This window comes from Denticeps clupeoides, chromosome 11 (genome assembly GCF_900700375.1).
Source record: "Denticeps clupeoides chromosome 11, fDenClu1.1, whole genome shotgun sequence".
Taxonomy (NCBI): Eukaryota; Metazoa; Chordata; class Actinopteri; order Clupeiformes; family Denticipitidae; genus Denticeps; species Denticeps clupeoides.
The window spans coordinates 11,662,463-11,683,078 of NC_041717.1; the positions used below are offsets into that span (position 1 = coordinate 11,662,463).

The 20,616-nt window shown below is 42.5% G+C and overlaps 1 protein-coding gene and 1 long non-coding RNA gene across 3 annotated transcripts; one reads left to right on the forward strand and one right to left on the reverse strand.

Moving 5' to 3' along the window:
- Positions 1-1,191: 1,191 nt before the first annotated feature.
- Positions 1,192-20,309, reverse strand: LOC114800051 (uncharacterized). Its single transcript, XR_003751324.1, has 3 exons — positions 20,272-20,309; positions 4,800-4,899; positions 1,192-1,208 (listed from the first exon to the last, which is right to left on the reverse strand). It is a non-coding gene; the product is annotated as an uncharacterized LOC114800051 (long non-coding RNA).
- unm_hu7912 (un-named hu7912) lies at positions 9,643-18,575 on the forward strand. 2 transcript variants are annotated; one of them, XM_028997107.1, is made up of 2 exons: positions 9,643-9,861; positions 12,859-18,575. In XM_028997107.1, the coding sequence occupies exon 2, from the start codon at positions 12,913-12,915 to the stop codon at positions 16,174-16,176; it is 3,264 nt and encodes a 1,087-aa protein (XP_028852940.1). In that variant the 5' UTR covers positions 9,643-9,861; positions 12,859-12,912; the 3' UTR covers positions 16,177-18,575. The 2 variants fall into 2 exon arrangements, with proteins under 2 accessions (XP_028852940.1, XP_028852941.1); XM_028997108.1 differs by having other exon boundaries at positions 12,863-18,575.
- Positions 20,310-20,616: the final 307 nt, after the last annotated feature.

Genomic DNA, 20,616 nt, shown 5'->3' on the forward strand with positions numbered 1-20,616 from the left:
ATATCTGGCAACATTAATTTAAGAACTGATGTGTGAGGACACTGACACTGGAAACAAAGCATTTTGAGAAGCATCAGAATATGTAGTTGCAAAGAAAAATAGGAAAGGACCAAGAGGTCAATATTGATTAAATTTATCAAATTCCTGTTTCCCTTTCAAGTTTTGATTACCTCCCCAACAGACAATTTCACATACACTGCTGTGCATGGGTTACTCTGATGTGCAGCATTTTTCTTCACCTCTGAGCTGTTTTGCTTTATAAGATGACCCTTTGAGGGCTTCGGCTTTAAGTATGCCATAAATCTCAATAAATGTCAGAGGACCTAGGGCCCTGCAGCCTGTTGCCATGCGATAAGGAGATGTTGTTATGCTGAATGCTCACGTGCAGAAACTCAGCACCCCCAATGCTTCATCTACATTTAACCCCCCATTCACACCATTTGGTCCAAAATTAAAAGGATGGAAGTTATAGTACTTTTCGTAGCCAGTTTTTCTTTAAAAAAAAGGAAAGGTTTGATAAACATGAAGTAAACGCACTCTTGATGAGAGACAGGTTCCCAGCAGACCTGTGCCTCATTCACTAGACATTTTAGGCAATCATATTCCCCAAGTAGCCCCCCGTGCCAACACAGTGGATAGAACTGAAATTATTTCAGGACCTAATTCAGGACACATTGGCTGTAAGTAGCTTGTCTTGCCGCTTGGGCTCACCATGACATGCAGTTATTCACATAGAAAAATTCCAGAAGACTGGCTCACAAAGAGGAGCGCCCTCATTATTCAAGTCAGGCTGAACGAAAGTCTTTACAGAATGAATCTATGTGCAGATGTGTCCTGTAAGCAGTAGATAGAGGAATTGTCTTAGTGTGTTAGACAAACAACGGGGAAGAATACTTGTGTCCAGTAATGAAAGGGGAAAATTTCCACCTTTAAGATGAGATGACCTACTTTGAGCCTTCAACCACTGTGAGAGCAGATGCTGCTGGGTAGGGTCCCATTAATACACACACACACACACACACACACACACACACATATCACCACCACTACTACCACCTCCGTAAAGGAAGTTACCCAGAATGTAAATAGCTTGCGGCTCATTCAGAGCTGACAAGACATTAAATCTTAAATAAACAAAACTTTATTTCACGGGAGGCACTCATGGCAGGATCCAGCCAGAGGCTGCAGGTGCCTCGCTTCTGCAGGAGCTGGGAAGAGAGGGAGGGCAGATGTGACACGCTGAATCAGACATGCAATTCACTGAAAACACCAGCACAGAGAGCCCATAGAATATTGGGTCTTGAATGAGGCTCTCATCAGATTATAGTATTATTGACTTTCCATTGACAGAGACCCTCAGCCCTGCCCCCCCCCCCCCCCTTTTAGTGCAGTAAGGGAAGCGATTGTAGTGAAAGAATGCTGTAGTAAAAAGAAAACACAAAGGCTCAGCAGGACTCAGCAGTTCTCTATTTATGTTTGACCATTGCAGCCTCTACACAATGCAATTTTTTTTTTCAATGCTTCCACACTGGGCTATGCATTTTTGATCTTTTTTTGTGTAGAAAGGGAGTCACAAGTAGCCTGTGGGTGCAAAATGCTTGCTGGCATGTATGATGATGAAATAAATGACATATTCAATGAAATTGCATGGCTATATGTTGTATGGAAAATGTAAATAAAAAAACAACAACACTTGTTTCCTTTCCAATGTAATACCAAGTAAGACACTGTCTGATACTGTTAAAACAACACCAAATGCTAAAACTAATACTCGATAAGCAAAAAGAATTAAAAGTGTCACTCTTGTCACATGACCATGAAGGAACTTTTCTGAAATCATGGGACATGCAAAATAGCTTGGCTCTATCACCTTGTCATTCCAAACTATACACATTCAGGTGTTTACTGGTATTTCTTGTTTAAGTATATTTTCTAACCCGACTTTAATGGAGTCCATCATATAAATAACCGGACTCCAGACACTGGGTGAGACCTGGGTGTGATTCAGGTTCATTTATTGGTTACTGGGTTGGGCACTTGCCTAGTCTCCCACATACTTCCTAGAATTCCACTGTGATCCCACGCATTGCCCATACTTCATAGTAGCTGTTATTGTGAGGTTGTTTTATTTCTATCTGACAATTATTTTAGATTTCCAACAATGGAGTGCATTTCTTTTGTAATTTAATTACATAACCCCATTACATGCAACTCCCCAACACTGGATACAGCTACATATTTTTCAGATTTACAGAGGAACTGTCTGTACACGATAAAATTTACATTTACTCCTCATCATTAGTAATGCTGCAGTGGTTACTGCTGCTGGAAATATTTAACCCTAAGCTCGCCTACTGTCATTCAAATACTAACACGGCCTTCTCTTTTCTTTATCCCTCACCATCTACTGCACTGTGGATGGTAAATCTCTCCTGGAGAGCATACCGGTATGTGACATCATTGACCTCCATCTATTTCCCCCTTTGTCCCTTACTGCCAGAGCCTTACAAGTCATCTGTTGATTCCATTTTATAGTCATCTGCTGGAACACTAATATGCTACCTCAACACTACATCATAATACATAACTCTACTGCAATAATCACTCTATGCCAGCATTTCATCATCTCACTGAAGATGAACAACCCAGGGAAGTCCTGTACTGACCAGAGTAGGATGGGTTCCCCTTTCTGAATCTTGGTTCCTTCTTTTTTTCCCCAGATACTTTTTCCTTGCCACTGTTGCCTTTGCTTTGCTCACTAGGGGCCTCGAGTCCTGTTCCAATGTGAGGCCCTTTGTGCTAATGTACGATGTAAAATGCGTTGTAAAAATTGATTGATTGAAAACAGGCACGGCAATGCTGAAAATGGCTGAAATGGCAGTGCAAGAATTATTTCCATGCAGCAATACACCGCAAGACTGCAAAAAGACTGATTTCAGCCCCCCCCACATCAATCTCTCTTAATTAAAGACACAAAAAAGGTCATCCATTGCTATATTTCACTGTGAGAGAGAAGCTAGAAAGGGTTTTGGGACTGAATACAAGATTTGGACATCTTTTCTCCAAACTTTACTTTATTTCCTGCTGGATGTGCAAGCAGCATTTCTTCTATTTTTGAGCCAGTTGTTGTCTGAGGGTTAGAGCTTCTGCTGAATTTTACAGCAGCTCTGCACAGGCCCCTGTAATGTGTGCCTGCCAGCTGATTAATGAATCTCAGCAACATTTACTGCAGCAAGTCCTGCATTATGCAAACCTGTGGTCGGATCAGCCTCATCGTACTTTCATGATATGACCTTAAATGCTTTTTTCTGCAATATTGATTCTAATGGCCATCAAATGCACCTTCCCCTCCTTATTTAATTGTGCATGATTAGGTCTCATTTTATTTCACGACTAGCTTTCACCATCATTTCAGATTATTGTTGGATATTTTTTTTTACTTCATCTCCATGGAGAATTTCCCACAGCTTGCCATTTCCCACCCTTAAAAAAACTGCACTTTGCATTTTTGGCCTCAGCTTGCTTGAAGTTACCATGGATACTGGGATCAATCGGAACTGCTTCGTCACACGCTGAAGCAACAACTGATACATGTGCATTGTACATTGTCTAAATGATATCTTATTAGATTGGCTTTTCATTCATGTTGTTTTAACACAATTCCTTTTCATGTGGGGCCAAGTCATACATTCAACAGATATTTCAGGCTCTGTGGCATGTGTTGGATGACAATTGCTAAGTGAGCTGTTGCACCGATGCCAGAATCCCCATCCTGAGCCTCTGTGAGGGGGTCTTCCCCAGTAAATGACAGAGCCAGTGGGACAGTCCCTTCATCTGAGGTCCAAATATCTTGATTATAACAGGTCTTCGATTTGAAGCCTATATTATCTGCAAGAAAGCTTCAACCTAGCTTTGGTTTTTAGATTAAGCCAAGGAAGCGACAGAGATTTTCAATAAAACATGCAGTGAGCTTAAGGGATACCCTTTTGCTGAGCACCTTCCTTGTGGGATTGAGGAGAGGGGCCGCGACGTTTAATCTTCTCAAGCAGGATCTGCTTGAAGGAAAACTAGATTTAGGGTTTTTTTGGGGCGTTGGGAGATTGTGTACTATGCCGCTTCTTAAAACTCATTAATCTACGTTAATCTACACGTCTTCTGTGTTTAGTGCTCTAACTCCCCCTGTCTACAGCCCGCCCCTTAATAGGGTTCTACAGCCAAGGCCCAAATCATCACGCTCAGCCTTGCAGTTTCCTTCCTTTCAGCACGAAATATTAATTGTGTGGGAAAGGCTACAACAATAAAAACCAACACCCCAGAACCCCTTGAGAACACTGGGCTTGTAATTACTTCCTAATTCAAGCTCCATCTACCCTTCATCCACTTTATCTTCATAAAAGACAAAGCCTTTCATCCCATCCTAATGCGTTTTCCATGTCTCCCTTCATTTATTGCGCCCGCACAGTCAGGGCTAAGGAAGTGTGGTTTAAATTTAGATGGTTCATCTGTGCTCTTTTAAGTCTGCAGTTGGGAGTTCTTGACTGTGAAGAGCAACAAGACTGTCAAATTATGACAATGAACAAACAGACGTGCTGACGAACGAAAGCATGACGCATCTGATGGGAATGCAGCGTCGTCAAATCCACAGGACGCAGCATCTGAATCAGCTGACAAGTGATGGAATTTTTTTTTAAATGCGTCACACGTGTTTGCCAGGGCAGACATGAAGCAGCCGTGTCTCCACTGTACACAGATATGCACTGTGTGTATGAGAAAGACAATCAGCTTAAAATATAAAATACCTGCGTGACATTCAGGAACGCTCATGGCCTCATGGTTTTTCAGGCAGTTCAGTCATCGGTCTGCGGTGCCCTTCAGGTGTCAGTTCCCCCATGGGGTGCTCTTAAAGAAACAGGAGCACACTCCTTGCTTGCAGATTTAACGTCATCATTGTCAAAAGAAGAATTGAGGTGAAAGACAGTCTAAAGAGACATGACACCCACATATGGTTTCCAGAAGGTGAGGAGCAGAATCGGAATACAGCAAATTCTGCATGCAAAAATACCTTTTAAATATACCTATTACAAATTGCAGTGGCCACAACAACCACTATTAACCAAATATATCCATCTCAAAGCAAAGTGTATTTTTGCTAAATAATTGGGAAAATCTGAACAGAATATGCTGGGTCACCAACAAAAACAACCCATACTAGGCTGTGCCGGTTTTCAGCAGGGCAGCAAATAACAGTGAGAATAATATTATAAAAGTTGAGGTTTTTCCAAATATGTGCTGCCCAAACACACACACACGACTCAATGGCCCAATCAGTGATACATCTCTGTAGCTGTCAGAATGCAGCCATACCAAGCACAAAAAAACGTAATAATTACAGTTCTTGTCAAAATACACACAGACACTCCCATCCCCTTCCACTACTCCGACACTTGGACGCATTCATCAAACAGTTTTCACACAAATTCATTTTATTCTGGAACATTTTTTGCCAAGTAACTAACAGTAGCAGCCTAGTGGGTAACACACTTGCCCATGAACAATAAGACCACAAAGTCACTGGTTCAAACCCCCCTCCATTGTAGTCACTCTAGATAAGGGCGTCCGATAAATGCTGTACATTTCACAGTAACGCACAACCTTGGTCTACATGGTTCTCCTGTCATCATCACAGCCACATGCAGTATGGTTGGAATACTCTGGTGAGGAAAAAAAAAACAACTAAGGAGCACTGCCACACTTATTTACTCAAATGCCAAAAAAGATCTAGCTAAGAGTACTATTTATTGGAATTTATTACGTCCAACTCACACTATAGCAGATTCTCCCTCTCTTTATAAAGAGCCCAGACTCTCCGATTCATTAACCCTGGCAAGATTTTACACAAACTTACACCTCAATGGTTTGTGAAATACACTTTACTGACATGATATTCATGTGCTCTCTTCATGGTTCCACTTATTCACAGTTCTTTTGGTGTAGACTACAGGTCATTTTGGAGTCATGTTGTTTTTTTAGCACATGAATATCATGTCATGCAAGTTTATTTGTGTGTATAATTGTAATCGTAAATGTTATTCTTGTAAGTTGAGGGGTCATGTGTCTCCCTCTGGTTGACCTAACTTAAAACCCCTCTCTAACCAATCATGCTACTACAACAGTACACTGGAAAAAAGAAACTGTGAGGTTTATCTATAAAAGGGGTAAGACTATTTGCAAAATAGTAATAATAATAACAATCATGAATGTACATTAGGCAACATCCGGTAAAATCAACTGTACTGAGAATGTTTGACCCATAATGTTGCTTTAAAATCTTCATGGCCACATTACTGTAGGAGCACGTGTAATTAGTGAATGTTAGTCAGTCTAGACAATGCAATTAAAAAAATGACACGTTAGAAATTATTAACCTGAATAATGTTTCTGTGCACTACAAGAAGACAGGATTGGTTTCAGCGGTTCCAGTACTGCGATCAGGAGCGTGTTCGCCTGATTGATCACCGAGCGCCGGGGCTTCTTATCAACACGGGCAGGATTTGTAGGCAGCCATTGATCTCCTTCCCCTCAGAGCCTCTGAAGTAGCTGAGACACCTGCTAACGTGCAGCCCGCTGCATACTAATGCCGGAGCGCGCTCCAGGAAAAGAAGGTGAATCACTCACGCTCCCATAGATCAGGGCCAGGCTCTTGGACTTGCACCTTGGGCAACGTGGGATTCAAGCCTGTCATGCTGCATCATATCAAATCCATATGGGATTAGACAGATGGAGGGTCGGAGCCAGTCAGGGCCAACTCTCCTTGCCAATTTGGTATAGTAATGAGCTTTCTCATCACACGATGAACAGAAAGTCAAGGAAGCACACAAAAATGGGATCTTTGGGTGTTTTTATGCTGAATTATGCGGACTGTTACCTCATTCTCAGGAGTTCTGTCCATGTTAAACTTTACATACGTTTATGCCACTATTAGTCTAATAGATATTTATTATTTTTATGTATATGCCTTCTCTGTGCACATATTCCTACTCCATGTAAACATGCCTATTCTGTGTCCTATTTGTTTCTTGTTATGTTGTAACTTCAACCTTGTTGTCCCTTCTTTGTATGCTGGACTATATATAGCAAAGATGACAATAAAGTTCACTTTGACTTTGACTACCCCTGTGTCCATCTCTCACATCGTCTCCCTCAACTCATTGCATATTTTTTTTTGGTTGAAGGTGCCAACGGTGCTGTTTTTTTCACTGGGGCAGACCCATCAATCTCATCCACCCAGACGGGGCAGCCGCTGGAGGAGTGGGTGCGGAGAAAGTGACCATTAGCCCCCGGGCTGAACAGAGGTCACCAGTTAAAAGCTCACCATTTCCTCACGGGTCTCACTTCGCTAAAGAGGGCCAAATAAAGCCACCCACGCCGCACGGCCTGTAATGACCGCTCTGCGGTTTGGAGGTGAGCGTGAGCTGGCTGGGAGGGGGTGATATTGTGATATTACTTTTATGTTAATGGATGCAGATGGGAACATAATGATGTAGACGTGACCAAGGGCGGTGAACGCGGATTATGCAAGGACCTAGATGAGCACAGATGAGTCTTTGAAGTATGATACTGGCATCGAAAACGAAGGCAGAGCTCTCCCAGCACCCACTGCAAAACTGTACAAGGGGATCCGTTTGGAATTTCCCAAGCCACTCACTTCAACTTGGAAACTGTGCTAATTGTAAGCCTTCTTCATTTCCCCCAGCATCAAGAAAGTGTCCGTCAGTTTCCTCATTGCCTGAAATTCTGACGAAATACCTTCGTTAATAATTGCTGAAGTGCATCACTGCGCAGACCCAACAGGAAAAAGAATGACACAGTTCTCGCTGGAATAATAATAGAGCAAAATGAATTAATGGTTGTTTAGATGGGGGAATGGATTGAAGTCAATAAGGGCAAGGCAGAGGAAGGCTCTTTTCAGAACAGAGGAGGCATTGATTCACACTCAAGCACACGATTGCAATGCAACAAGCTCGAAAACAATGAGGCAACAGAGGAGGAACAAATGATTATTCAATGATTGACAGTATTCTTTATGTGTCACATGTCAAGAGCAGCACAGAAGCAAAAATAATTAACAATTAACAGGACGAAGCTTCTGATTATTGTCATTGAAGAGAAGACATTTACATGTTCAACATTTTATCCTTATCCAGGGTGAGTTATAATCAGTAGTTACAGGGACAGTCCCCCTGGAGCAACTCAGGGTTAAGTGTCTCGCTCAGGGTAGTAAGTGGGGTTCGAACCTGTGACTTTGTGGTCGTCTGGTTCCTTAGAGTGTGTTAGGCTACCACCCTAAAAAAATAAACCATAAGATCATTTTGCTGCGTGACATCTCTCTAAATGTGAATCCATGGCTGGTGCCTTTAATTACTACAACAATACATTATTAATCGGACGGCAGCATTCACGTCCCTCTGGTGACTGGCAAGTCTGTGCTTGCATGTCCTGCTGTGTTGAACAGCGTCCCTGGAAAAAACGAATTTACACCTCCAGTCACGTGGTCGCCCTCTCGGATTAAGCGGTCGGCTGCAGACAGATTTTTTGAGCATGTCCTGCACTTATTGCTACGCTGTGCTGATCAATGAGACCATCACAGCTCATTGAACCAATGCAAACACTGACTGACTCTTATTGTGGAACACTGCAGCACGGTGCCACAACGAAATGTGTCCTCTGCTTTTAATCATCATCTTTGGGGAGCAGTGGGCAGCCATGACAAGCGCCCAGGGAGCAGTATCTCAGTTAAAGTATTTACATATTTAAATTAGGATGCTGTATGGTTTGTGATGATTTTGTGATTTTGTATTTAAAAAATTATATATACAGTACAGGTCAAAAGTTTGGACCTCATTCACATTCAATGTGTTTTCTTTATTTTCAAGACCATTTACATTGGTAGATTCTCACTGAAGGCATCAAAACTATGAATGAACACATGTGGAGTTATGTACTTAACAATAAAAGGAGAAATAACTGAAAACATGTTTTATATTCTAGTTTCTTTGAAATAGCTGCCTTTTGCTCTGATTTCTGCTTTGCACACTCTTGGCATTCTCTCGATGAGCTCCAAGAGGTCGTCACCTGAAATGCTTTTCCAACAGTCTTGAAGGAGTTCCCAGAGGTGTTTAGCACTTGTTGGCACCTTTGCCTTCACTCTGCGGTCCAGCTCACCCCAAACCATCTTAACTGGGTTCAGGTCCGGTGACTGTGGAGGCCAGGTCTCCACTTTTTGTTAAATAACTCCACATGTGTTCATTCATAGTTGCCTTCAGTGAGAATGTACCAATGTAAATGGTCATAAAAATAAAGAAAACACATTGAATGAGAAGGGGTGTCCAAACTTTTGGCCTGTACTGTATATACACATTAATAATTTTGACTGAATAACAAGTGGGAGGATAAAAAAAATTATATATATATACACACACACATTTCTGAGGTTTAATCAAAAAAGTCCTTCCCGAAATGAATGTTATATGACCTCTTCACAATTACGACCAACAGAGCACAGAAAATGCGCGCCGCCGACGCCGCATATGCTCGGCCAGCGTGAGCCGCGCGCCGCGTTACGCATGCGCACTCGCAGCTCGGCGCACGCCCCTGCCACCGCGACACAGAGCGGGCACACCCCCTCTCCATCAGAGACCCGTGGGCGACCAAGAGAGAGAGAATGACAAACAAACAAATAAATAAATAACAAAACAACACTTTAAGAGTTGGACGCGCCCACGTCCACGACGCCGCCGCCGCTCCTGCTGGTCGTGCAGGCTGCGCCGGACACCGACGCCGCCGGACAGATGGACGGACACGGTACGTACTCCCGCGTTCTCGCCCGAGGCGCTGCGACGCGCTCGCCTCCGGAAGGCGGCGGGGAGGGTGGCCGGGTTCGGGGGGGCGTTTGGAGAAAAATGAAAAGGCGGCTTTCGTTTATTTAATTTTTTTTTTTTAATTGATCACGACAGACCCGCGCGGTGCCGCAGCAATAAAACCGTCACGACAAAAGTAGGCTCCGCCGTGACGACGCAGGGCGAGGGAAGTCCCGCCGGGTTTAAAAGAAGGACGGACGGAGAGACGTCGAGAGAACAATGCGCGCTGTCCCGATTTCGGTCATAAATCTTCACCCCCTTCCCCATGACGCTGTAGCCGTGGTGAAAGTGAGGAAGACTCCGCTCGGGGCGCGCGCGCGACGCGGGAGAGAGAGAGAGATAGAGAGATAGAGAGAGAGAGAGAGAGAGAGGAGGTTCTGTACTAGACCTTTACTGACACTTTCCTCTTTATTAAAACGATGCTCACGATGTTCTTCATCGTTGAACCGTTCACAACTTGTATAAATAGCCCGAGTGACCTGTTGTTGTTTGGATGTGAAATCTAATCTGATGTCAAACACAATCCTTTGAATTACAGAATACTCTATTAAAATGGGTTAACCATCATTATTCAGGGACAGCGGTGGCCTAGCGGGTAAGGAAGTTTGAATCCCGAGCCACCAAGGTGCGACTGAGCAAGGTACCGTCCCCACACACTGCTCCCCGGGCGCCTGTCATGGCTGCCCACTGCTCACCAAGGGTGATGGTTAAAAGCAGAGGACACATTTCGTTGTGGTCACCGTGTGCTGTGCTGCAGTGTTTCGCAATGACGATCACTTCACTTTCACTATTCATGATATATGAGCGCAAGTGGGGGGAAAAAAAATCCCATGTAAATCATTTGTTTCGCTGCTTGGATATCAGAGTAGATTTTATTTTAATGAGCATCAACCACAGTAAACGTGCACAGACACGCACAGTCCAGGGAGTCTGTGGATTACAAGTAGTTTGGAGTGTACAGTATTAGTTCAAACCATGGGATGCTCAAACATGCAGCGAATGCAGCATACAGTGTTTATAGCGCCGACAGGCAGCCGTGTCCTGGGATGATCTTGCCACGCCGATAGGTCACCCATTACCTTAGTCAGCATGAGAGCCCGTCATATTTCTCTAACCCTTAGACCTGAGACACAACACACTGACAGTAGCTAAAAGTCGAAAGCTCCTCCATATTCACCGGTGCTGCAGCAATGTTAGCACGAGGTTAAACGGTAGCGTGATGAATCAGTCTCTGTCCTCCAATATTTTCAGCTCCTTGATTTTTCTGGCTGTATGGAACCAGAAATATATCCCGTATGTCTTATGACCTCTTTTACACCCACACTTCAAGCCGACAGGGATGTGTTGGATAGTATGCTGAGGTGTTTTATTTTTAAGTACTGTACATTCTCACTTTCACCCGGGTCCTACATGAACATTAATTTTTTGATGCGTTGTGTATCAGTAATAAATAATTGTCTGTTCTTGAGTCGTAAAGCTGGCAGTGCAGCCGGGCCTGACTGAACTGTGTTTATAGTTCAGTAATGAGAGTCTGCCGCCCGTCATCTGAACAGGTGCTAAAGCGAATCAAAAATGAACTTTTAAAATGCACTATTAATTGCCGTTCACTCAGTGGGAAATCTCATTTGCATTTTGCATGGCTTGCTTGATTATTATGTAGGTTTTTTTCTAAAATATAATTCAGTGTATAACAAGGCTTGTTACATCAGAGTGGTAATTCGCATCATTTCTATTCAATTTTGGTTGCACAGAGGGACGGTGAGGGACAGTGTTTATCTGTTAATGTGGCTAAGGTGTGTGGAGGGGACAGGGGAGCGGGCCATGCCTGGGCAGTCATTTCTCAGCGGGATGAACAGATGGTCAGCAGAGTTCACTTGTGGGAGTGGGCCAATAAGGACCCTGTTCTGTAGGACCCCGTTTGTAAAATGCAGACCCTTATGAGACATATTATGATCCACATGAAAACATGAAAAATCTAAGGGACTTTGAGACAATTTGTAATGTGTTATTTCCCAGCGTGCTGTTAATTAACCCATGTTTTGGGAATTTCACAGATTTCCTTTCGCTGCACACATATTTATAGTGTGCTGCCTGACTGCAGATAGGACCTAAGTTCCCACAGAAGAGGCTCCAATTTGCATGAGGCTAAAAGCATGAAAGTTTTCCATGTACTTTAAGTGGAAGAGAACTTGCCAAGTACAGCAGGAGCAGCTACCAGATGGCTGTGTTAGCTTTGCCGAAACGATGATTCTGCACCCTACTGACAATTAATCAAAATTTTTCAGAGGCTGCTGGAAAGATTGTGCTGAGAAGCATCTTGTTCCTAAAACGTGTCTTAATTTAGACCAGTGCTGGGTACTGGAAGGCGTATCATTATATACTGGATTTGGATGATGCTCTCACATATTCAAGTGTTCCAGTTATTGCAAAACATGTCTTTATTATTTCATCTGGACAGCCTAATTAGACGAGTTAGATGAGTTTGTGGTATAAGAACTGGAGCAGTCAGAAATAACCCAGAAATGTGCTTTGTGTGGCACTATATCTCATGATATTTTATGAATTTCCATGAAATGTAGGTTTACTCTTTGTATTGTAATTCTAGATTTAATTTTATCACAATTTATCATGATTTTTCAATTTATTTCAACTTCTTATGTGTATGTGTGGAGAATTTAACAGTATGGCAGTCTACATGACTAACAGTAAAATCTTAATTCCTCTCTTTGCTTAAATTAGAATAGCCTTTTGCAGGGATTTGCTTTTAATCAAGAGTTTTGGTGTGGTCCTTACTTAAGCACATATAACATGTTGAAACTTAATAATAATTCCTCTGACTTCATTATTGATTAAAAAAGGTTTAGAGACTTTGGAATTGCCATGATCCATGGACTGAGTCAAGTTTTTTTCATTTACTGATACATGTTTTTTGTTGTTCTAGGTAGCATTCGCCTTACATCACTCTGAAGTGGAAATTTAGAGCCGTTCCTTTAAGATGACTCGGACAGATCCACCAGACTTATTGGAATCAACTGTGTACCAAGATATGAAATTAAACCCTACTTCGGGGCATTCAGTGTTGTTTGCATCCTCTAAAGAATGTAATTCCCAAATGAGTGGCAAACTGGAACAAAACCACAACTTCATCAATAAAAGGCACTGTCGTAGCTTTGACTTCATAGAGTCATTGGATGATCCAAAGTCCTTGACATCTATGGAGTACCCTTGTAAGACTGAGCGACAGACAGCCAATAAAGATGCCTTGTGGAATGGATTTGGACAGCCAGGGCACCTTCGCTTTTCCTCACCCGACTTGTTCAACACAAGGCTGCCCTCTCAGCAGAGTACCACAGAGTCAGCCAGCGACACAGCGAGAGGCGATCCCCTGAACAAGACACGGTCAATAAGTGCACCTAGAGCAAGGGCCACGCTCACTCCAGTACCCATCACCGTGTCCCCACCCACAGCCAGGAGAGGACGGGAAGCTCATCGGGCTCCAACAGGCTCTCAAAGGAGACCAGAGCCTACACGCATTGCAAGAGAGACTTCTCACCCTTCAAATCGAGCTTTAGTGAATGAGGTGCATCCCATCAAACTCCAGCCTCACACACCCCTCTATGTCTCTGAAAGCTTTGAGGTACCCAAACCAGACAAACCCAATGTCAGTCCTCATGTTAGGTGTCGTGTGGATATAAAGCCAGATGCCGCTGTTCTTCAGCACACTGCGAGGAGGCCACTTGCTCCAAGAGCGGACTTACACTGGCAGCGCTACTCTGCTTCGGGGATCAGGAGTGTGTCAGTGCCCCGGCAGATGTCCACGTCCACGTCCACGACACCTACACCCAGTGACTGCTACAGTGGAGACCATTGGCAAGCATGTCAGTATTCCAACTTCATGCCAAACAACTATGGTCATTCTGTAGATATTCCTTTAAGTCAAAGCCATCCATTTGCATATCCGAGGGCATTCTTGGGAAGGGAATACAGAACTCTTTCTAACCCAAACATTCCAACAAAATTCTTCTATACAGAAGATCCCTGCAGGTACCCCGTTCAACCCCCAGGCAGAATATACTGTCAAGACGACCAGTATAGTTCAAATAGCAGCAATAGCCAAAACCCTTCAGTTAATGGGCAGTATGTGCAGGACCCAATGATTCGCTGGGTTCACACTCTCCCAGTACGACCATGCTACAGTGAAGTCAAGTCACATCGAGTAGCAGATGATCCCTTTTGCAACAGGCCTTATTCATTGAGTGAACCGGGACCTTATATTATACCAACAACGTCGCCAGGAACATACTACACTGATGACCCTAGGGCATTTCCTTTTCAGAACGAAGCATCCAAGCTTCTATACACAAGGCCTTGCCAGTCTCCAGCAGAATATTCTCTTCCCATTGGGGCTTACCAAACAGATGGTCGCCAGCGCCCTCGGATGTCCCAGGTCTTCTCAGATGACTGGCAGCGCTCAAGCATTTCAGGATATTCAAGCCAGTACACGTCATCACAGGCAACCCCCCAAAGGGTGAGACAAGACCCAGGATTGACCCCTTGGTTTCCCAATGGATTTACAGAACCATGCAAGTTAGGGGCCGAAGCCAGGCATTACTCAAAGTCCTGGGACAACATTCTGATACCTCCCTTAGAAAGGGAACATGCCGTGCCACGTGGACGAAGCTATGAGAACCTCTTCCGTCATGGGAGACAGGATGTTTCTCCTGATGAAAGGCAACAGCCAGTTATTGTCAACCTTTCAAGCTCACCAAGACGATATGCTGCCCTATCTCTTTCTGAAAACTCTTTGGAGAAGTGCCGTAGTGACAATGGAAGGAACAGTATGAGCCGCCAATGGTTTGTGACCCCTGAGATCACCATAACCGACAACGACATTCGCGGTTACAGCCACAAGAAAAAAGAAGGAGGCTCTGTCAGCTGGAACGTACCTAATGGCGGAGGAGCAGCAGTTCATAAACAGGAAGTCTCTGACAGTGCACACGAAACCTCCAAAGACAGAAAACATAACAGTTATTCATTGCAGCAGAGCCTTGAGCAACTCGATGAGCTTTTGGCAGACCTTGTTGTGGACTACAAACCTCCAAACAGTAGGAAGAACAGTGAAGATTTACTGGATCAGTTAAAACATTTAATCAATGACAATGACACTAAAGGAGAGAGGGTGGCCTCATTTTGCTCAGAGGACCAAGGAGCAATAAAGACTCCACTCTCTTCTTCAAAGACAAGTCCAGACAGTCCCAAAGACCCAGACAGTGGGTGCGATGGATTGCAGAGAAGCATGGAGGATTTGTCCTTGAACCACAGCACAGAGGAAGAGGAAGCTATGGTGTGCACCAATGTCAAGTGTGCTCGGAAAGAGACTCTTTTCAATGCTTGCCTGTATTTCAAATCCTGCCACAGCTGCTACACGTTTTACTGCTCTCGTAACTGTCGCAGGGACGACTGGGACAGCCACAAGGAGAACTGCTTACATGGCCGGATCAGCAGCATTTGCAGGCACATTCTGAAGCACTGCAGAGAGACCTTAGATGTTCATAAAGCCTTCTCCCGCATTGCGAGGATTGGCTATCTTTCACGGGGCAGAGGGGTCCTTTTCCTGGGGTTCCCCAACCCAGGCTCGGCAGACAACTTCCTGCAAGTTGGTCTTGAGAGCCTGCTGATGTCCCCCACCTACTTGTCTCTCAGAGAACTTGAAAGTTTCAAGGACAGCCTTGGTGAATACTGCAAGGACCTACTGGAGGCAGGCAAAGAATATGACCCCAGTGAATGCTTTCTCTTAAATGTTTCGATAGCTGTTGGTGAACTGGTGCCTAACAGACCTGCACCCAGAATCCAAACACCAACAGTTCGTAAATATGCCAAGATCACTTTGGCCTCCTCCAGTCCAGACAAAAAGTTCTTCAAGAAAGACTGTGACATGGAGACTCTAATTCTCACCCCACCACCGGGAACTTCTGACATTGATAAAGATGGCCAGGAAGGCCAGAGGGCAAGGGAGGTCTGCTTCATCAACATTCAGCGAGAGCTCAGGACCAGAGGGGTCTTCCTTCGTCATGAGTACCCCCAAATATACACTCAGCTCTGTGAGTTTGTGGAAAGCAACAAGAGATTCACGCCCACCACAATTTATCCTATAGACAAGAGAACAGGCAGGCAGTTCATGTGTATGATTATGGCTGCCTCAGAACCAAGAACACTAGACTGGGTTAGCACTCCTCACCTATTAGATGACATAATATAACCCTGCATTGTGTACACCGTCCCAGTGCAAGTGTAGGTATATTCGTATATGACTACTTTGTAGATGCTAGGCAGTATGCTGTCAGCACTGAAGCAAATTAAATTGGTTGTTACAAATAGGGCTGTGTTTGCTTGTAGACACAATGTGTTTGTGTGTGTGTGAAAGCGTGCTTGTGTAAGAGGAAAAAGGTAGCATGTGTTGCCAGTGCTTTATTGCCATTCAAATGTATCCGTGAGGGAAAATGTTGCAATAAGACATAGATGTATTACAACTTTTGCTATTTAAATCAAATGAACTCAGGCTAAGAAAATTATATTTTATGACCCCAGCTAAAGTGATTGTATGACACATTACCAACATGTACTTCTACTGAACAAGTAAAAAAATTAATAGTTTGCGGTACAAGGCTATGTATCAAAAATATATAATAAGACATTTTGAATTTGAACAAAAAATTACTTTATTATTGCTCTCACTTGAATTCTGTCAATACATATCAATATATCAATCAGTTATAATCAAACATATAAAACATATAAAATATATGTAAAACAACTAGATTAAATACCCTATAAGTACAATAATAACTGAGAGTTAAACATAAAAAAAGTTGTTTTACATACTTATGCAGACAACCAATGTATTCAAATTGTATTTTAAAAAATACACAGTATACCAAATTGCATTTTTATTACTAAACCAATCTAGGCTAACACAACTAAGATCAAATTACTAATGAACAATCTCAATTAATACTCGACCCTATATGCTGTGCCATTAAACCTATATTTAAGATTTCTCCCTCTATCATCCTATGCTAGGATGTTTTCTCAAATGCAAAATAAGCAGATGGTGTGTAGAGGTGTTTTTCAAAAGTTACATAAGTGATATTTTTGAAGTACTACACATTAAAGCTTTTCTAGCCACAGGAAAAAATGTGAAATTCTATGCATTTAACTCGAGCCCCACAGGTGCCTACATTGGTTTCTCATATTGCGAAAAGCTGAAGGATGTGGCATCATTTGATAAGTTTCAAAATATGGGAGCCTACCATCCATGTAATGTCACATAAACTATTTAGATTAATAATATTGATTTATAAATTATTCATATTTGCAAGTTTGTAACTGTTCCTTTGAGGGTGACAGCTGATTGTCAGATGTCAGATATATTTAATGCACTTAAAAGGTGACATTGATGGGAAAAATGATATATTTTTATTTATTGCATTACATTTAAGCAAGCGGTTTAAAGTGTCAAAATTTTACTTTTCCCAGAATGGCTTTGAAATTCAGCAAAAAAATAAAAATTTTAATAAAATAAAGAATAGGCATGCATTTGCATGTGGATTGCTTGCAATTAAAAATGACTTTTGTTTTTATCACTGTGAAACTAACACAGAATTTATTTTCATGGAAAAAACATAATATATTGTCTCCACTAGTATATTTTAACGTAACATTTAGAATCATTTTATTTTTGAGGGGAATTAATTTTAATATTAATTATATGTGCACTGGTTAAATTTGTTCTTCACAGTGTTATTTAACTTCAGCAGTTTTCTCATGTGTGTAATGGCATAAAATTGAACTGTACGACGCTGTGCACTTTTTTATGTAATCAGTATTGCAGTGGAAGAGGCTTTGTGAGTTTGACTCTCGTTGCCATGTTACTGTTGCCACGCTGCTTACCCTATGTTTACCATTAGCCGTCTCATTTCAACGCAGTACAGAACAGAAGAGATTCCGGGGAACTAGATACTGCAATGTGATTTCAACAAAAATAAGAATGTTGTGGCTACTTTCCTGTTGTGAGCTGAATAATATTAATCGTATAAGCTTACCTATGCTGGTGTAAGGTATGGATTGTATGTGTTCTGCTTGCTAATAGGTCTGTCATCTCTGCAGCAGTATAATAACAGTAGGTGACTGTTTGGCAAATGCACATGGAATTTTGGAATTTTAGTTTTTCATCAGTGAATACTGCTGTTGTTACACTGCACTCTCTTTTCTGAATAGGTCTGTAATACTGGTAAAAACAAGCAAAAAAAAAAAACATAATATTTTGATGTTACCCCCCCAGAAATCTCTCTCTCTATATATATATATATCTATATTTAGCACATTGCATTTACATAATATATAGTTTTGATGAGTAATATCGGTAAAATTTAACAGTATAGATTAGATTTCATTGTAATAAAACCTTTGCTATGCGATATTGTGGAGAGCACTGAGTACAACCAGACTTACAGAAATATTGTAAATGCTTATTAATGCTTCTGTGGGTCACTTTTTTCATAAACAAATGAATTTGTGTCATTTTTTCTGTCAGTTTTTATTAGTGAAAGGCAAAATATGTAATGCACATGTTTACATAAAATAAATAATAAGACTAAATTTGTGTACTTCTTTCTTCTTCTCATTAGACCAATCTTTGAATGAACTTTCACCATGGATCAATGAAAACACATACTTTTAAAGTGTCAAGTGATGTGGGCCTGGAGCTTGGAACTTCTGCGGGCGGGGGTGACGCATGCAAAATGGATGTTAATGCAAGAAGTGGGAAAACCGCTGGGAAATGGTGCTGGTCTAAAACAGGACATTTTCATTTACATTTACAGCACTTATCAGACGCCCTTATCCGGAGCGACTTACAATCAGTAGTTACAGGGACAGTCCCCCCCTGGAGCAACTTAGGGTTTATTGTCTTGCTCAGGGACACAATGGTAGTAAGTGGGATTTGAACCTGGGTCTTCTGGTTCATAGGCGAGTGTGTTACCCACTAGGCTACTACCACCCAAATGCCAGCTGGAATAAAGAGGAATCACTGTAAAACCAATCAAAGTGCCAGGGTACGTATGGGGTGTGAGATCATACTTGGCCATGGTGAAAACTTTTGATCAATCTGAAACCTTTTCATTCATTATTACACCATTGCACACTGATTCTATTTTTAAAAGGAACTGCAGGTTTTCACTCGTATTATTATATAATTAGAATCATTATTACATTTCATTGCACGGTTATTAATAGAGCTGACACAGGTGACGGATTTGCTGACTGTTTCTTCCTATTTGGTCTTCCTTTTTCTTATTCTGTCTTTAGTTTCACTGCGTGAAGTGATTCTACTGAATACACAGAATGATTATTTATTAGGAAAAATTGGTTTGTGCCAGATAGCTCAAATATTTAGATTGTTTCGGTGAATGTTACGTAAGACGTTGCTCCAACACCCCCCTCCATATGTGCAATAATTGTATTTAATGGAATTTAGCTGGTTTAAACCGATAGTTCGTTTAAACCTCATGTCGGTTTTTGCCACTTGGCGCCCGAACAGGGAACTGAAATGTGGCTTCTGTCCCCATCTCGTGGTCACACTTTGGAAATGGCTTTGAGTCGACAGCAGCCGCCGCGATGCCCAACATCACTTTTGAACGTAAAATCTAAATTTGTCTTGACGCGAATTCAGGCGCGATCCCAATTCTCGATTGAGCGGAGAGGTTCGCTCGGCTGCGCGTCACCACTCCCCGCCCCGCACGCCGGGTTCTAGTCGAGGCCCGGGATCACGAAGGTGCGCGGAGGAAACGATGAAACGTCCCGCGTCGTGTGCGCATGGTTCGCTGTTCGATGTTTTACACCTGACGCAACCCCCCCCCACCTCCCATATTTACACCAAAAAAACACAGTCACGTGCGTCCCCGGCGTCTGGGTGTTATGGGCGCCACCTAGCGAGCGCCGGTTGTCGAGAAAAAGAGAGAGAACGTCGAGAAGGCCGAGCTCAACCACTTCTACTACCAGGCGGCATTTAGTCACGCGGTGCAAAATGAGGACATCATTGGGTGGATTAAAACTTTTTGGTTAAAAAAAACTTAAGACGTACGTGCGTTGTTACATATTCTGTATTCAAAAGCATGACCAAAAAGTGCTCGACTTTATCGAAATGTTAATTCCGAATGAGAATTCGCCTATGTAAATATAACCACTCCGCACTTGCAAGCCTTACCAGAACCTCATCCCTGCTGAAAGCACGTTTTATTTTTTCGAATTAAGCAAATGCGTCAACTGGCATTCCGCCCAAATGCTCTGCTCTTACCATTTAAAACAACCCGTCCACTCCCTTGGACTCGCGACAGTCGCAATCCGCAATCAACGGAGAGTCGTCAGGCTGACCCTGCCGGCGGAGAAGTCCGCAGCCTCCCGCCAATAAGAACGTCGACGGCGGCGTTGCCAGTTCCGCTTTCTACCAGCGACATTGGAATCTTGCCGTTAGATGTATATATATATATTTTTATTTAAAATGTAAAAATGTACTCTATATATTTGAACTTTGAATAGACACACACACAATAATTAAATACAAACAAATATAAAACATAGAAACATGGGCCTTCTATTCACCTTGGGGGTTGGCTTTGACCATCGCGACATCTGGCAACCT